This window comes from Bos javanicus, chromosome 10 (assembly GCF_032452875.1).
Source record: "Bos javanicus breed banteng chromosome 10, ARS-OSU_banteng_1.0, whole genome shotgun sequence".
Classification (NCBI taxonomy): Eukaryota; Metazoa; Chordata; class Mammalia; order Artiodactyla; family Bovidae; genus Bos; species Bos javanicus.
In genome coordinates, this window is record NC_083877.1 from 60,559,099 (window position 1) to 60,578,455 (window position 19,357).

Consider the following 19,357-nt stretch of genomic DNA (forward strand, 5'->3'; position numbering starts at 1 on the left):
GTTGAAGGCCTTCTTCCAAAGACCAATTATCTTTTGACAGCCTATCATCCTTAAGAGTGAGTCACTAAAAAGCTGACTAGCAGCTTTGTAAATGGGTTTCTAAAATGGTCAGAGAGTAGCTGGCGAATTTCGGTGGAAGGGGGCCACCAAATGTCAGTATTTATGGGTCTTTCCTCCAGGATGGTTCATCATGGTTTAGTTTCCTCTGAGAAGGATCTTCTAATATCGCTGCTGGGGTTTGGAGTGGTAAGGCTGCCAGTTATGCTACAGCTGATCAGAGAAAGGGAGTTGTGCTGTTCAGAGGCAGAAAGTCCTTTAATCTCCTAGTTTTCAATTCTATTCTGGTCCAGCCTTTCTCAGTGCTCAATGTCCCCAAGTCCAGATAATCTATTTCTCCAGAGACTCCTACAAAGGTGGTGGGAAATGGCTTCCTTATTTAGCCAGGTAAAAGTGGGCTCTGAGGGTCTGGCTGCTCTTCATAAAGACTTTCAAATAAATTTCCACTCACCGTGTCACCCTGCTTCTTGCGATACCCAGTGCCTCTAATTCCTAAGCCTTTCCAGAGAGCTGTGAGTCAGCTTGCTTTCCATCTGCACCACTCTCCACAGGCACTTGGCTTTGACCTTTCTACCACTCTGCTAAGTCATGTACCATCCTTACACCCACTTTCCATCTTTGTATCTTGTGGTTTAGGGTTATTTATTAATATGTCTCCTTGATTTATCAAAGATGGAGCTTATGCCTTCTTTTCTTGCTTTCCCTATTTGGAGATGATTTTTTGAGAAAAGAATAATGAATGAGGGGTAAAGAAAGAGAGTAGGTATCTGTTTATTCAGATGGTGGCTCAGAATCCGCCTGCAATGTGGGAGACCTGGGTTCAATCCCTGGGTTGGGAAGATCTTTTGGAGAAGGGAACAGCTACCCACTCCAGTATTCTGGCCTGGAGAATCCCCATGGACAGAGGAGTCTGGTGGTCTATAGTTCATGGAGTCGCAAAGAATCGGACATGACTGAGCAACTAAACACGGCAGAGTCATCTTGAAACTAGAAGTCTATAGTATTTTCGATTTCACAGATCTTTTATCACAACATAGTCTTCTGTCAGTTCCACTTTAATTCATAATTTGTCTTCCAGACTTTCTGGGTAACTAACCATCTTATTTTACTGGTTTCAGATATGCAACATTTAGTTATTAGTAAATTAACAAGTTCCACACCTATCTATCATAATCCCATTTGTAGTAACTGTCGTCTGCAATTGAATAGGGTACTGAATTTACATATAACTGGGAGGAGACTGTTTATTAATTGAAAGGGCATTAGTTACCAGTGTCTCATGGGCTTTTGGAGAAGGCAATGGCAACCCACTCCAGTACTCCTCCCTGGAAAATCCCATGGACGGAGGAGCCTGGTAGGCTGCAGTCCATGAGGTCGCTACGAGTCGGACATGACTGAGCGACTTCATTTTCACTTTTCACTTTGATGCATTGGAGAAGGAAATGGCAACCTACTCCAGTGTTCTTGCCTGGAGAATCCCAGGGACGGGGAGCCTGGTGGGCTGCCGTCTATGGGGTCGCAGAGTTGGACACGACTGAAATGACTTAGCAGCATGGGCTTTTTCTTATTAGATAGGCTGACCATACTTTGCTTGCCTTCCTGTCCCTCCATTCTCACGCTTCTCTGTACCACCAGGAAACTGATTTCTGTGAATAACTTCCCTAGCCGTTCCCAACTCACATTTTTCCCACCCCTTTCACTCTTTCCCTGCCTCGTTGCATTTCTGGCAACACTACTCTATAGCTGCAGCTCCTGAAGTATAATGGCTTCAGGTTTTACAGGGAAACCCTTCCATTCATTTCCTATGAAGACACTGACTGATATATAAGCAAAAAAAAAAAAAAGATTTTGAAATAACTCATCTCTAAAGTCCCTTGCGTTCTTGTGTTCTATAATTTTTATAAGAGTCAAGTATATACTTGGCACTTATCTAAAGACTTTGGGCAAATTTGGGGCTTCTTTTCAGTCAAGATTTCTTCTTACTATAGCAAAGAAACTCTTCAAACAAATATGCTCAGGCCCTAGAAAATATAAGCACTGTCAGTATAACTTAGACTAACATGAAAAGTTAAGACATACATATTGTTCCCTTTAAGCAAGGGAGTGAGATAGTCCTGGTAAAGTACATTTGTTTTTGTTTTTAATTTTTAAAAATTTAGTACAATTGACATACATTATATCAGCTTTCAGTTCAGTTCAGTCGCTCAGTTGTGTCCGACTCTGCGACCCCATGGAATGCAGCACACCAGGCTTCCCTGTCCATCACCAACTCCCGGAGCTTGCTCAAACTCATGTCCACAAGTTGGCGATGCCATCCAACCATCTCATCCTCTGTCATCCCCTTCTCCTCCTGCCTTCAATCTTTCCCAGCATCAGGGTCTTTTCCAATGAGTTAGTACCTTGCATCAGGTGGAAGAAGTATTGGAGCTTCACCTCCAGCTTCAGTCCTTCCAATGAACATTCAGGATTGATTTCCTTTAGGGTTGACTGGTTGGATCTCTTTGCAGTCCAACAGACTCTTTAGAGTCTTCTCCAACACCAGAGTTCAAAAGCATCAATTCTTTGGTGCTCAGCTTTGTTTATAGTCCAACTCTCACATCCATACATGACTACTGGAAAACCCATAGCTTTGACTAGATGGACCTTTGTCAGCAAAGTACTGTCTCTGCTTTTTATATTAGCTTTAGGTTATGATATAATGATTCAATATTTGTATGTATTATGAAATGAAATCATCACAAGTTTAACATCCATCACTATACCTGGTTACACAATTTTTTTTTCTTGTGATGAGAACTTTGAAGATTTACTCTCTTAGAAACTTTCAAATAAGAAATACAGCACTATTAACTAAAGTCACCATGCTGCACCCCCATTACATATTTATTTAACTGAAAATTTGTACCATTTGATTTCCTTCACCCATTTCACCCATCCCTCACCTCTGGCAACTACTAATCCATTCTCTGTACCTATGAGCTTGGTATTTTATTTTTACTTATTTTTCTTTAGTTGGTGGTGGTCTAGTTGGTAAGTCGTGTTCAACTCTTGCGATCCCATGGACTATGCCCGCCAGGCTCCTCTCTCCATGGGATTCTCCAGGAAGGAATACTGGAGTGGGTTGTCATTTCATTCTCCAGGGTATCTTCCTGAGCCAGGAATCAAACCCATGTCTCCTGCATTGCAGGCAGATGATTTACCAACTAAGCTATGAAGGAAGACACCACAAATAAATGAAATCATTGATACGACATTTGTCTTTCTCTGTCTGACATTTCACTTTAGCGTAATGCCCTCAAGGCCCATCCATGTTGTCACAAATGGCAAAAGTTTATGGCTAAATAATATTCCATTGTGTATATACACACACATACACACACCACATCATCTTTATCCATTCATCCATCAATGGTTATAGGCTGTTTCCTTTTCTTGGCTATTGTAAATTATGTATATGGGAACGCACATATCTTTCTGAATCAATGCTTTCCTTTTCTTCAAATAAATACCCAGAATTGAAATTGCTGGATCATATGATCCAACCAGTCCATTCTGAAGAAGATCAGCCCTGGGATTTCTTTGGAAGGAATGATGCTAAAGCTGAAACTCCAGTACTTTGGCCACCTCACACGAAGAGTTGACTCATTGGAAAAGACTCTGATGCTGGGAGGGATTGGGGGCAGAAGGAGAAGGGGACGATAGAGGATGAGATAGCTGGATGGCATCACTGACTCGATGGACATGAGTCTGAGTGAACTCTGGGAGTTGGTGATGGACAGGGAGGCCTGGCGTGCTGCGATTCATGGGGTCACAAAGAGTCGGACACGACTGAGCAACTGAACTGAACTGAACTGATGACAATTTTTAATTTTTTTTAGGAATCTCCATACTATTTTTATAGTGGCTGCACCAATTTACATTCCCACTAACAGTGAGCAAGGATTCCATTTTATTCACACACTCATCAACACTTATTAGCTCTTATCTTTTTTATCATAGTCATTCTCACAGATATGATATCTGATTATAGTTTTGATATTCATTTCTCTGATGATTAGTGATGTTGAGCATCCTTTCCTGTGCTTTTTGGCCATTTGTATGTCTCCTTGGGAAAGCTATTCAGATCCTCTGCTCATTTTTTAATTGGATTATTTGGGTTTGGGCTTTTTTTTTTTTTTTGCTATTGAGCTGTATGTGTTCTTTATATTATTTTTAATATTAACCCCTTGTCAGATATATGATTTGCAAATATTTTCTCCCTATTAGTAGCTTGTCTTTCCATTTCGTTGATGGTTTCCTTTGCTGGCAGAAAGTTTGATATAATTCCTTTGTGTTTTGTTTTTGTTTGTTTGTTTTTATTTTGTTTTGTTTGCTTTTGTCACCTTGCTTTTGGTGTCAAATTCAAAAAATCATCACCAAGACCAATGTCAAAGAGCTTACTGTTTAGGTTTTCTTCTACTACTTTTATGGTTTTAGGTCTTGTATTCAACTCTTTAATATATTTTGTTTTATTTGGGGGGTGTGGTGTAAGATAAAGGTCTTTTGCATGTGACATCCAGTTTTTCCAACACCATTTACTAAAGAGACTGACCCTTACCCATTGTGTTTTCTTGGCTCCTCTATTGTAAACTAATGGACCGAATATGCATGGGTTTATTTCTGGACTCTCTATTCTGTTCCATTGATCTATGTATCTGTTTTTATACCCAGTACATTTGCTTTTTTGACTTTGAGACACAGAGACAGCCAGAATTAATTCCAAAGTTACAAGGTTTCTTTTTATGTCCTATTCTTCTTTTCCCTTAGATACTCCACCATCAGAAGGCCAGGAAACTGTGAAAAATAAGTTTTACCAACCCTCCCTTTAAAAAGAATGAATTCCTTGACCTCTGTCCCAACCACAGACACCAGAATATCTCTTTTCCAGGCATATCTAGACTTTTTGTATCCACTGAAGTTTTCTACTTTCTCACCTCTCATAGATCCTTCAATTCATTCCTATTTTAAGCTGCTCTTGTCAAGGTTTTTTTCAGCCTCTTTGATGCTAAATTCAATGTATACTTCTGTCTTACTTAACCTCTCTGCTACTCTTTCATGAAATATTATTTTCCTTATCTTTGCTGTTACCTGACTTTTCTACTTTTTCCTCCTAAATGTCTGATTGCTCCTCAGTCTCTTCAAGTGGACATCTCTTCCTCTGTCCATCCCTCAAATCTTCATGCTTTTTGGAACTCTGTCTTAGTCTTCCCTATCTTTCTACCTACATTCTTCCACTGGATGGTCTCCTCCACTCCTATGGCTTCAGAAATCAATTACATACTAATGACTCTCAAGTAGACCATGTCAAGTCTGAATATTCCTCCTGGCTTTCAGAGATACTGTTTGTAGCTAAACACTAGGTAACTCCGTCAGTGTGCCCACAAATTCCTCATACTCATTTTGCTTTCCCTTCAAACCTAATTTTTCATCTATATTTCTTATCCCAGTGAAACATACCAAGCCAGAGACCTGGGTATAATCCTTGACTCCCTGGGTTCCACATCCAATAAATAATCAAGTCTTATTGATTCTGTCAGAGACATACCTTAAATCTATCATCTAATTCTCTCCCCATTCTCACTGCTACTTCACTATAAGTGGCATCTCTCTACTGCTAAGACAATTATCCTCAAGTCTAGACCTTATAATAGACCCAGGGCAATCTTTTCAAAATACAGATATAATCAAGTTATCCTCTTCCTAAAGTCTGCAATGGTTTTACAAACTGCTATCCAAATAAAGCCCAAATTGCTCAACATGGTTTACAAGGCCAACATCTGGTCTCTTACCCTGTATTTCAAATTATTATGTGTCAGTTAAATTAAGCCTTTTTTAGTTCCTCCAACAAGCTATGATCACTCTTACTCTAGACATCTTCACATGATGTTTCCTCCCCCTGTAACATGACTATCCAATGTTATCAGTGTTATCCTGCTATCAGTAGTTCTTTTTTGGCCTATCAGTACTTCTTCTCTAACATCTATGAATTCCTCTCTCTCAGCTTAGATGTACTCAGTTCAGTTCAGTTCAGTCGCTCAGTTGTGTCTGACTCTGTGACTCCACTGACTGCAGCATTCCAGGCCTCCCTGTCCATCACAAACTCCTGGAGTTTACTCAAACTCATGTCCATTGAGTTGGTGAGGCCATCCAACCATCTCATCCTCTGTTGTCCCCTTCTCCTCCCGCCTTCAATGTTTCCCAGCATCAGGGTCTTTTCCAATTAGTCAGTTCTTCACATCAGGTAGCCAAAGCAATGGAGTTTCAGCTTCAACATCAGTCCTTCCAATGAATATTCAGGACTGAATTCCTTTAAGATGGACTGGTTGGATCTCCTTGCAGTCCAAGGGACTCTCAAGAGTCTTCTCCAACACCACAGTTCAAAAGCATCAATTCTTTGGCACTCAACTTTCTTTATAGTCCAACTCTTACATCCATACATGACTACTGGAAAAACCATAGCTTTGACTAGATGGACCTTTCTTGGCACAGTAATGTCTCTACTTTTTAATATAGCTGTCTAGGTTGGTCATAACTTTTCTTCCAAGGAGCAAACGTCTTTTAATTTCATGGCTGCAGTCACCAGCTGCAGTGAATTTAGAGCCCCCAAAAATAAAGTCTGTCGCTATTTCCACTGTTTCCCCATCTATTTGCCATGAAGAGATGCGACCAGATGCCATGATCTTAGTTTTCTGAATGTTGAGTTTTAAGCCTACTTTTTCACTCTCCTCTTTCAATTTAAGAGACTCTCTTGTTCTTCTTTGCTTTCTGCCATAAGGGTGGTATCATCTGCATATCTGAGGTTATTGATATTTCCCCTGGCAATTTGATTCCAGCTTGTGCTTCATCCAGCCCAGCATTTCTCATGATGTACTCTTCACATAAGTTAAATAAGCAGGGAGAGAATATACAGCCTTGGCGTACTCCTTTCCCAGTATGGAAACAGTCTGTTGTTCCATGTCCAGTTCTAACTGTTGCTTCTTGACCTGCATACAGATTTCACAAGAGGCAGGTCAGGTAGTCTGGTATTCCAATCTCTTTCAGAATTTTCCACAGTTTGTCGTGATTCACACAGTCAAAGGCTTTGGTGAAATCAATAAAGCAGAAATAGATGTTTTCCTGGAACTCTCTTGCCTTTTCAATGATCCAGTGGATGTTGGCAATTTGATCTCTGGCTCCTCTGCCTTTTCTGAAGCCAGCTTGAACATCTGGAAGTTCACGGTTCACGTATTGCTAAAGCCTGGCTTGGAGAATTTTGAGCATTACTTTACTAGCATGTGAGATGAGTGAAATTGTGCAGTAGTTTGAGCATTCTTTGGCATTGCTTTTCTTTGGGATTGGAATGAGAACTGACCTTTTCAGTCCCGTGGCGACTGCTGCATTTTCCAAATTTGCTGGCATGTTGAGTGCAACACTTTCACAGCATCATACTTTAGGATCTGAAATAGCTCAACTGGAATTCCATCACCTCCACTAACTTCGTTCGCAGTGATGCTTCCTAAGGCCCACTTGACTTCGCATTCCAGGATGTCTGGCTCTAGGTGAGTAATTACACCATCCTGATCATCTGGGTCATGAAGATCTTTTTTGTACAGTTCTTCTGTGTATTCTTGCCACCTCTTAATATCTTCTGCTTCTATTAAGTCCATATCATTTCTGTCCTTTATTGTGCCCATCTTGGCATGAAATGTTCCCTTGGTATCTCTAATTTTCTTGAAGAGATCTCTAGTCTTTCCCATTCTATTGTTTTCCTCTATTTCTTTGCATTGATCACTGAGGAAGACTTTCTTATCTCTCCTTGCTATTCTTTGGAACTCTGCATCCAAATGGGTATATCTTTCCTTTCCTCCTTTGCTTTTCACTTCTTTTCTCTTCACAGCTATTTGTAAGGCCTCCCCAGACAGCCATTTTGCTTTTTTGCATTTCTTTTTCTTGGGATGGTCTTGATCCCTCTCTTCCTGTACAGTGTCATGAACCTCTGTCCATAGTTCTTCAGGCACTGTTTATCAGATCTAATCCTTTGAATCTATTTCTCACTTCCAGTGTATAATCATAAGGGATTTGATTTAGGTCATACCTGAATGGTCTAGTGGTTTTCCTTACTTTCTTCAAGTCTGAATTTGGCAATAAGGATTTGATGATCTGAGTGACAGTCAGCTCCCGGTTTTGTTTTTGCTGACTGTATAGAGCTTCTCCATCTTTGGCTGCAAAGAATATAATCAATCTGATTTCGATACTGACCATCTGGTGATGTCCATGTATAAAGTCTTCTCTTGTGTTGTTGGAAGAGGGTGTTTGATATGACCCCTGTGTTCTCGGCAAAACTCTATTAGATGTACTATGTTCTCTAAATCTGGATTAGATCTGCTCCCATAGCACACTAGTATCCACTTATCAAACTCTGTTATAGTTGCCTATTCACTCATCTCTATTCCCTTTTTTAGATCATAAGTCCTATTAATATGAAGGCTAAAACTATACCTATTATATTACCAATGCCTTGAACATTAGCTGGCACAAAGTAGGCACTAGGGAAGCAGTGATTGAATGATAAATGAATAAACAAATAAACCACCAGATTAAACATAGCACCAGTGGAAGCAGATTTTACACATGGACTTTCTTTCCCTTACTTTCTCTCTTCTCAAGAAACAAATAACAACAAATTAGTTACCCTTACCTCCAAATAAGCAATTGCTTACAAAGGACTAATTAGTGCATAGTTACAATGGCAGTTAAAGAGAATTCTATCTGAGCCTTTGCTTTCTTCTTCATTTTTCTCTTTCTTCCTACAAATAAAATTTCTGAACTGAAAGTTTAAGCAGATCAAAGAAAGACATGCAGCTGACTTTCTCTTGATCTGCCTGTTGCCCAGTCTATATTCCTAGACATCTACGAATGTGGTAGTACATGTACAAGAGATAAAAAAGAACATATGATAATATTTTTTTTGAACCAGACCTCCAAAACATTAATTAAAGCTGAGCATACCTACTCTGAACTGCGAAATCAGAGATTTATGTGACCTTGTAAAGTTGAGGCTTTCTGACCTCTTGTAGAATTTATGTCTTCTTTAAATAAGCATTTCCTCTTTGCAATGAAGTATTTTTTTCAAGTTTATTTTAGTGACTAAGCTGCTGGTATAAATAGATATGTTATTCAGTTCCTTTATTGCCTGGTTTTCACCCTTTTTACCCATTTCTTGTCAAATATTTAACTGAAGGTTTTGGGTGAAAATAAGCAGGCCCAATTATGAAGGCTAGAATTTCTTCCCTGAAGTTCACTTGTTAATAAGGTGATTTAAAAAGATCTCCATGCATTCAATCTCTCCACTTAATCTAAGAGCATTTTGATACAGCTCTTCACATATTTGCTTACTGTTTGGAAGGTATCAACTACCTTGTAGTTTATCACAAGCAGAACTTGCTAAGTTACAACTCATGCCCCATGTGTGCAGTCCTTTCAGGTAAGACAAAGTTTTTCAATCAAACAAAGGCATTCTAATTTTGAGATTTGAACTCCGGGAGTTAGTGATGGACAGGCAGGCCTGGCGTGCTGCGATTCATGGGGTCGCAAAGAGTCGGACACGACTGAGCAACTGATCTGATCTGATACTAATACTTTAGAAAGAGAGGATTCTATCAGGTTAAATCTTTCAAATTTGTTACCTTGGATAAGTTCATGCCCAACACTGTGAGTGTCACCAAGCCAGCACAACAGACCAAAGCACTGGAGCTGGAGAGGCCAGAACTCGGTGGGATGTTTCCATCTACCAAGCAGTTCATTCCAGTCAGGTCACTGAGACCAAAGTGTTCCTAGAATAGAAGGAAAAATAGCACTAGTAACTCTGCTTGGATTCAAGGAGTAGCAGAAAGTTCTTTCATTCCTCAGAGAGCAAAAGCCTCACAATGGACTTATGCTACTTATAGAAACAACTTGTGCAATTCAATTTAGTTGAGTCCATACGTGACATTTTATTTAATGGCTGTTGGCCACAGGGCTCTATAATTTGAAGACTAATTTTTACTTTGTTGAACAAAAAGCTACTGATCCATTTCCTAAAATTGCTTTGAATGGTCTTTTTCACGAATATGAATTGATTTAAACAAATATGGAGAAATGTTAAACAATTATAATTCAAGTAGCAAGACAAGAAATACACAATTATTACTGAGGCAGGTTAAATCTCTATATAGCACATCCCAACACTCTGTCATTGTAGAAGTCTAACACCAAGCAGTGGTTTGCTTCTATGCAGTATTCTATGTAATACTTTTCTTCAGAGGACCTTCCAACCTTTCTCAGTTCTATTTTATTTATGGAAAAACCTAGGTACCAAAGAGTAAGAGACTTTCCCAAGATTACATATAGGGAAATGGAAGTAGGACTGAGGTCTCTGATTTCTGGTTGAGAACTTCCCCACTGCGGTCAGAAACCTGGGCCAGCATACTGTCACTGTGATTTAACGTAAGTCAGCGATATGAGGAAATCCAGATTTTTACCCGAGTTTATAGATACAATTTAGCCATATGGTAGCTTTCAAGACAGCCAAATTAGAATTCAGCCACAAATGAGAATGCAGACTCTTAAAGCAGGGAAACTCTATTTCTACAAAATAGGAAAGTCCAAAAAAATAATCAGACTCTGATCTCAAGATGGAAAGCTCTAAGATACATAGATTAACATGTAGGGTGAGGACACTTAGGATGATATCATATCATATCCTTTGTGCTTTGGGATTAAAAATAAATTCAAGGTCACTTCCTTCTCAAGAAAAAGTACCACCATGTTTACAGATTATTCAAAGGGTTCAAGACCAAAGTACAAAATACTATTATATTACATAATTATGCATTTCATCATACATATTGTTCTAGGGAGAAATTTCAATAAACTAGATAAAATAGCCAAAGTAACAACAAAACTCTGCAAATAAAAGACCAGTTTTTTTCCTTTTTTTTTTTTAATCTCTTTTTCCCCTAAACTGGCGAAACTCATCCACCACAAAAGAAGAGATTTAGTTGGATGTATTTTTCTTCTTGATTTCAAATGATCTAAAAATTTCCTTTCCAGAAATATAAATTATAAACTGAAATATTGCTGCTGCCAATGCCCTTTCACACAGAACATCAGACAGCTTGTTTAAAAAAATCCTTGGAGAATGCTATATATTTAACCATAAACTGATCCACAGGGTGTCTTGAATGTGAATCATACTTACAAACTTATCACGCAATGTTTAAATTAAAATGTACAACAGATTCAAAATGCAAATGGGCTTTGCCAAATTCAGAAATAGTGCTATCCCATAAGGATAACATGTTCAATTTAATATAAACAGATTATCCACTGGAACTTTCTAGTATTTGAATTTGAAGGTTTCTAAAAGGCTAACATTTAAATTACTTCTCTGCCAAACATTCATTACACAGACCTGCTTTTGCACGTAGGCTGTCAAATCAAAAGGGAAGGCTGTAAGACCTGAAATTCTCAAATACAACACAAGGCACATTTGTTCTTTTGGTCACTTTATCCATATGCTACAGAAGGCATGTTGCTACAAGAAAGATGAAATTGTATTTGCCAACAAATGTTTCCAAATACTGTAATTCCCACTAATGCTTGTGACAAGCCAAATGATTTGAAGATTTAAAACCTGCCAGTAACTTTTCCTGTACGTTGTTACCATCTGTCTGGGAAAATGAAAGGAAGGAAGAGATCGGGGCAGGGGAAGAAAGGGAAGTAGAGAGAAAGAAAGATACATACAGAACCACCATAATTAAGAGTACAGGATTATACAACAGAAATAAATGTGATGCATATCTGTAATGGATATGCCACTGAATCCTACGCTACTCATGACAAAGTTTCAGATAGCACCATCAGACAGTAAAGAACACAAGCTCTCTAAAACATGAATTTTAGCAAACAAATCAAATTGACTTAGCAAATCAATTTTCTTTCTTCCTTCATACTTTTTTAATTAGGAGAGAAAGTAGAAATATTTCATCTTCTCATACATGACATTAGAGATATTCAAAGTATTCAGTGTTTCCAGGAAAATCCTTATTTTCCTTATCAAAATCACTATATCTTTTTTTAAACCCCATCTGAAGTAGTAATAACAAAACTAAGTTAGCATTGATTGAATGCCTACTATGTGTCAAGTACTGTATGATCCTTCCAACAACTCTGTTGAAATAATAACATATTTCACACACAGCAAATCTGAGACTTAAAGAGTTAAATCAACACAGCTGGGTAGAGTCTAGACTCAAACCCAGGGCTGTCCAGGTCTAAATTCTATTACAGTGTGCACTTACACATCACTAGAAGAAAATGTAAGTACTACTACCAGAATGTATCTTTCAAAAGAAAATTTCAACAAAGATTTGAAAACTAGAACAAAGTATCAAATGCACATGACTTATGAATAGCCACTACAGCCCCTGATGAACACCACCCAGAAACAGTCATATCTACTCTATCCCCTGAAATATGTTCATGAGCAAAACAGAGCAGAAACATCAGCACTGAGACAAAAACGATATAGTAAATGAAATAAATCTTGATATAATACATATCATAACCTCAACTGCTAGTAGCTGCTTTATACTGATTTACCTGAATTCCTTTAAATCCACATAGGAAATAGTTGTGCCACAGAGGCTTGGTTTTGTCAATCTGGATGTTATTAGCACTAGTACTGAAGTCCCTGCAAGAGCAAACAACAGTTAATTGAAGTCTAGAGGCTTTGTGCCACAGAATGGATGGCTGACTGCTGCCATCTTGTGCCAGGACAATGACACTGACATTTTATTTTCCATTTGCTTCTCATGTATATACTCCATAGTCTACCCAAAAAACAACAAACATCTCCAGCTGCTAAAAATTAAGAGACGTTTTGGTGACCTTAATAACTAAACTACTTTCAACTGGCCCTTTTTACTTCCTGAAAGGGAGAGAAATGAATATATTTTAGCATAATCTACACCACTGTATTTCACGATGGCCCTTATTAAGTTGGTATAAACCACATAAATGCTTATCCTTTGGGCCTGCTGTTTGGCATACTTTTTACTAGAACACAAGTACTCAAAGCCTTCTTTCCCCACACTCTCTTCCACCCATCCAATTTTACCATCTGCACAGTTTAAGAAAAAGAAGGAATAAACAAAGCAAATGATGCTTCTAATGGATCATAACTCATTGAGTAAAATGAGATTCCATGATTCTATATGAATATAAAATAACAAATGAATAAATAGCTAAATGAAAGAGAATGGAAAGTACTTCCTTAGAGCAAAACGCCAATTAATAGAAGAAATAATAAAAATCAAAAAATCACTATTTGGCAAACTCCATGACAACCATTGCAGAGTACATCATGAGAAACGCTGGGCTGGAAGAAGCACAAGCTGGAATCAAGATTGCCAGGAGAAATGTCAATGACCTCAGATATGCAGATGACACCACCCTTATGGCAGAAAGTGAAGAGGAACTAAAAAGCCTCTTGATGAAAGTGAAAGAGGAGAGTGAAAATGTTGGCTTAAAGCTCAACATTCAGAAAACGAAGATCATGGCATCCAGTCCCATCACTTCATGGGAAATAGATGGGGAAACAGTGGAAACAATGTCAGACTTTATTTTGGGGGGCTCCAAAATCACTGCAGATGGTGAATGCAGCCATGAAATTAAAAGACACTAACAAAGGTCCGTCTAGTCAAGGCTATGGTTTCTCCAGTGGTCATGTATGGATGCGAGAGTTGGACTGTGAAGAAAGCTGAGCACCGAAGAATTGATGGTTTTGAACTGTGGTGTTGGAGAAGACTCTTGAGAGTCCCTTGGACTGCAAGGAGATCCAACCAGTCCATTCTGAAGGAGCTCAGCCCTGGGATTTCTTTGGAAGGAATGACGCTAAAGCTGAAACTCCAGTACTTTGGCCACCTCATGCGAAGAGTTGACTCACTGGAAAAGACTGATGCTGGGAGGGATTGGGGGCAGGAGGAAAAGGGGACGACAGAGGATGACATGGCTGGATGGCATCACCGACTCGATGGACGTGAGTTTGAGTGAACTCCGGGAGATGGTGATGGACAGGGAGGCCTGGCGTGCTGTGATTCATGGGGTCACCAAGAGTCAGACACGACTGAGTGACTGAACTGAACTGAACTGATAACAATCATTTCAGGACGGAATCATCAATGGATGCTAAAGTTACTGAGTAAAAACTTGATGAGAAACAAGATATCTATATAAACTTAAGTATTTCCTTACCAGATACCTGCTGAAAAGGAAAAAAATAGTAACTTGATGGTAATCTGGCAGACAACTCCTTAGCCAAATGATCAAAATTAACAACAGATGAAGGAACATCACATGCCTCCTTGACATGATGCACCGAGGACACATCAGTTAACATGTGGAATTCTTCATACTATTTTTGTGACTTCCTTGAAAGTCGAAAGTTATTTCAAAATGAAAAATAGATAGGCTTCTAAATCAGCCCAAAGAATAAAATATGTGAAGTGGGAGAGGGGTGGAGACCAAGTCAAAAGTGAGGAAATAAGTAACATTCCCACATTGACTGAATGCTCTTCACATATAGCTTACTAAATAACTACTGTGAGCCACTCACTGCAGCAGGTGCCTTCCAAGCATTATCTTAATAACATGGACATATTCTCTCCTAAGAAAAATATGGGATGACCACTTAACCATGCGAGGCATTCACAGGAATATAAAGGTAAAATGTGAAGGGCTTATCTTTTAAGCTTCTGTAATCCAGCCAAGACAGCATGAGCACAAATCACACTCACATTACCACTGTCATGTGATGGTATGTAACATGGGGTGGGACGCAAGGCCAAGAGGGCACCTGTTGGGCTGCACTCCATTGGCCTGCAAATCTTGTAGCTGCCCAGGCTTGAGATCGAAGAAAGAGCCTAGAGACAGCAACAGAGGTATCAATGGTTTATTGGATCGAGGATCTTACAAGTCTACAGCAAAACATGCAGCCCCACTGTGTACAGCAGACGAAAGGCAAGACATGGCAGTAATCTTTCTATTCAGGGAAGAAGGAGGCTACCATTTATAGGGGGAATTGCTGTCAGGTTGGCTCATCAGTTACTGAGGAAACCAGCAGCTGGGATCTGTGGCAAGCTGATGATTAAGCACTAATTAAGCCCTATGATTAGGGTACAGGTGAAGCGGGGACTGGTATAGCAGATGTACAGAGAGCAAGAGAATAGCCATTTTGAATGGCCTGATCATACAACAATTTTTATAGTTGGCACATTAGAGTATAAATGGGAGACTTTCCTGGAGGCTCAGAGAGATCTAGTGACTCTCCAGGGAGCTAAACAGCCTGACTCCAGCTCTCAAACACTTTACTATTACCCACAGGAATTAAAATTTATTGACTATAGTCAATAAGAGGTCCCAGAATTTGGAAAGCAGAAAAGATTATGTTAGCAAAACTGAATGGGCTCTGTCCCAAGATAACCAGATCTTGGAAGTCACCACAAAGAAAAAACAAGGAAGAAGGCTGGGGGACAAGGGGGATGGTATACTAGGGAAACTAGTAGAGGAGGAACTTTGTGCATATGTAGGAAGTTAGATGAGAAACATCAAAGAAAATGCTAACAATCCCCGATCTAATTCCTTCAGACTTAGAAACATAGCTTAAAAACCACAATGTAATGTAACCACACATTTAAGAAAGTGGATAAAACATTTAAAAAAACATGTTGGCAAACATATGGAGCAACTGGAACTCCAATACAGTGGTGTGCGAATATAAAATTATACAACCACTTTCAAAAACAGGCAAATTCTTAAGATAAACCAGACAGTCCACACCTGGGTATTTACCGAACAAAACATGCATCCATACATAGATTTGTACACAAATATTCATAGCAGGTCATACCTGGATGGTCTAGTGGTTTTCCTTACTTTCTTCAATTTAAGTCTTAATTTGGCAAAAAAGAGTTCATGTTCTGAGCCATAGTCAGCTCTCAGTCTTGTTTTTGATAACTGTATAGAGCTTCTCCATCTTTGGCTGCAAAGAATATAATCAATCTGAATTCGGTATTGACCATCTGGTGATGTCCACATGTAGAGTCTTCTCTTGTGTTGTTGGAAGGGGGTGTTTGCTATGATCAGTACATTCTCTTGGCAAAACTCTGTTTGCCTTTGCCCTGCTTCATTTTGTACTCCAAGGTCAAATCTGTCTGTTACTCCAGGTATCTCTCGACTTGCTACTTTTAAATTCCAGGCCCCTATAATAAAAAGGACATCTTTTGGGGATGTTAGTTCTAGAAGGTCTTATAGGTCTTCATAGAACCGTTCAACTTCAGTTTCTTCAGCATTACTGGTCAGGGCATAGACTTGGATTACTGTGATATTGAATGGTTTGCCTTGGAAATGAACAGAGATCATTCTGTCGTTTTTAGAGATTCCATCTAAGTTCTGCATTTCAGACTCTTTTGTTCACTATGATGGCTATTCCATTTCTTCAAAGGGATTCTTGCCCACAGTGGTAGATATAATGGCCATCTGAGTTAAATTCCCCCATTCCAATCCAATTTAGTTTGCTGATTCCTAAAATCTTGATGTTCGCTTTTGCTGTCTTCTGTTTGACCACTTCCAAATTGCCTTGATTCATGGACCTAACATTCCAGGTTCCTATGCAATATTGCTCTTTGCAGCATTGGATTTTACTTCAATCACCAGTCACATCCACAACTGGGTGCTGTTTTTGCTATGGCTCCATCTCTTCATTCTTTCTGGAATTATTTCTCCACTGATCTCCAATAGCATATTGGGCACCTACTAACCTGGGGAGTTCATCTTGCAGTGTCCAATCTTTTTGCCCCTTCATACTTTTCAGGGTAGCAAAGAGATACAAGGGATTATTAGATATGACAGAATGTCTGAAGAACTATGGACGGAGGTTCATGACATTTTATAGGAGGCAGAGATCAAGACCATCCCCAAGAAAAAGATACACAAAAAGGCAAAATGGTTGTCTGAGGAGACCTTACAAATAGCTGTGAAAAGAAGTGAAAGGCAAAGGAGAAAAGGAAAGATATACCCATTTGAATGCAGAGTTTCAAAGAATAGCAAGGAGAGATAAGAAAGCCTTCCTCAGTGATCAGTGCAAAGAAATAGAGGAAAACAATAGAATGGGAAAGACTAGAGATCTCTTCAAGAAAATTAGAGATACCAAGGGAACATTTCATGCCAAGATGGGCACAATAAAAGACAGAAATGGTATGGACCTAACAGAAGCAGAAGATACTAAGAAGTGGCAAGAATACACAGAAGAACTACGCAAAAAAGATCTTCACAACCCAGATAACCACGAGATAGCACCTACAGCCAGATATCCTGGAATGCGAAGTCAAGTGGGCCTTAGGAGGCATCACTATGAACAAAGCTAGTGGAGGTAATGGAATTCCATTGAGCTATTTCAAATCCTAAAAGATGATGCTGTGAAAGTAATGCACTCATACGCCAGCAAATTTAGAAAACTCAGCAGTGGCCACAGGACTGAAAAAGGTCAGTTCTCATTCCAATCCCAAAGAAAGGCAATGCCAAAGAATGCTCAAACTACCGCACAATTTCACTCATTTCACATGCTAACAAAGTAAAATTCTCCAAGCCAGGCTTCAACAGTACCTGAACTGTGAACTTCCAGATGTTCAAGCTGGATTTAGAAAAGACAGAGGAACCAGAGATCAAATTGCCAACATCTATTGGATCATCAAAAAGGCAAGAGAGTTCCAAAAAATCATATATTTCTGCTTTATTGACTTCGCCAAAGCCTTTGACTGTGTATATCACAACAAACTGTGGAAAATTCTTAAACAGATGGGACTACCAGACCACCTTACCTGCCTCCTGAGAAATCTGTATGCAGGTCAAGAAGCAACAGTAAGAACCAGACACGGAACAAAAGACTGTTTCCAAATTGGGAAAGGAGTACGTCAAGGCATTATATTGTCACCCTGCTTATTTAATTTATATGCAGAGAACATCATGAGAAATGCTGGCCTGGATGAAACACAAGCTGGAATCAAGATTGCCGGGAGTTTAAATATCAATAACCTCAAATATGCAGATGACACCACCCTTATGGCAGAAAGCAAAGAAAAACTAAAGAGCCTCTTGATGAAAGTGAAAGAGGAGAATGAAAAAGTTGGCTTAAAACTCAACATTCAGAAAACTAAGATCATGGCATCCAGTCCCATCATTTCATGGCAAATAGATGGGGAAACAGTGGAAACAATGACAGACTTTATTTCGGGGGGCTCCAAAATCACTGCAGATGGTGACTGCAGCCATGAAATTAAAAGACGCTTGCCCCTTGGAAGAAAAGTTATGACCAACATAGACAGCATATTAAAAAGTAGAGACATTACTTTGCCAACAAAGGTCTATCTAGTCAAGGCTATGGTTTTTCCAGTGGTCATGTTTGGATGCAAGAGTTGGACCAAAAGAAAGCTGAGCACCAAAGAATTGATGCTTTTGAACTATGGTGTTGGGAGAAGACTCTTGAGAGTCCCTTGGACTGCAAGGAGATCCCACCAGTCCATCCTAGAGGAATTCAGTCCTGAATATTCATTAGAAGGACTGATGCTGAAGCTGAAGTTCCAATACTTTGGCCACTTTATGGGAAGAACTGACTCATTTGAAAAAGACCCTGATACTGGGAAAGACTGAAGGCAGGAGGAGATGGGGACAACAGAGGATGAGACGGTTGGATGCCTTCACCAACTCAGTGGACCTGAGTTTGAGTAAACTCTGGGAGTTGGTGATGGACAGGGAGGCCTGGCGTGCTGCATTCCATGGGGTAGCAAGAGTCGGACACAACTGAGCGACTGAACTGAACTGAACTGATTCATAGCAGAATTATTCATAATAGCCAAAAGCTGGAAATAATCCAAATATTCATCAATGGTGAATAAATAAATTATGGGTTCTTCATGCAATGCATGCTAGACATGTGGACAATTCTGGAAAGCATGATGCATGTGTCCTAAGGGTCCAGTGGAGTAAAGCCCCTTATTTACACAGGAGCTATCTGCCTTGATAATTCACCTCTGCTTCCCTAGTTGAGTCTCCATCCTCTTTCACTACTGCTCCTGGCACTATTTCCCAAATGCTCTCCCTCCTTCCACGTCTATCTCAGGCTCTGCTTTTGTGGGGAAAAAAGTGAAATTCCCACATTTAACATGTGGGAGTGTTAAGTGAATCT

At 39.4% G+C, this 19,357-nt stretch overlaps 1 protein-coding gene across 5 annotated transcripts in view; it reads right to left on the minus strand.

Moving 5' to 3' along the window:
* Positions 1-19,357, minus strand: part of GALK2 (galactokinase 2) — a 155,164-nt gene that overhangs the window by 94,802 nt on the left and 41,005 nt on the right. For all 5 annotated transcript variants that reach the window (XM_061428814.1, XM_061428813.1, XM_061428812.1 and 2 more), the window contains 2 exons: positions 12,718-12,808; positions 9,762-9,908 (listed from right to left, as the gene is read on the minus strand). In XM_061428814.1, the coding sequence (XP_061284798.1) occupies positions 9,762-9,908; positions 12,718-12,808 (238 nt within the window). The remainder of the gene's footprint in view (positions 1-9,761; positions 9,909-12,717; positions 12,809-19,357) is intronic.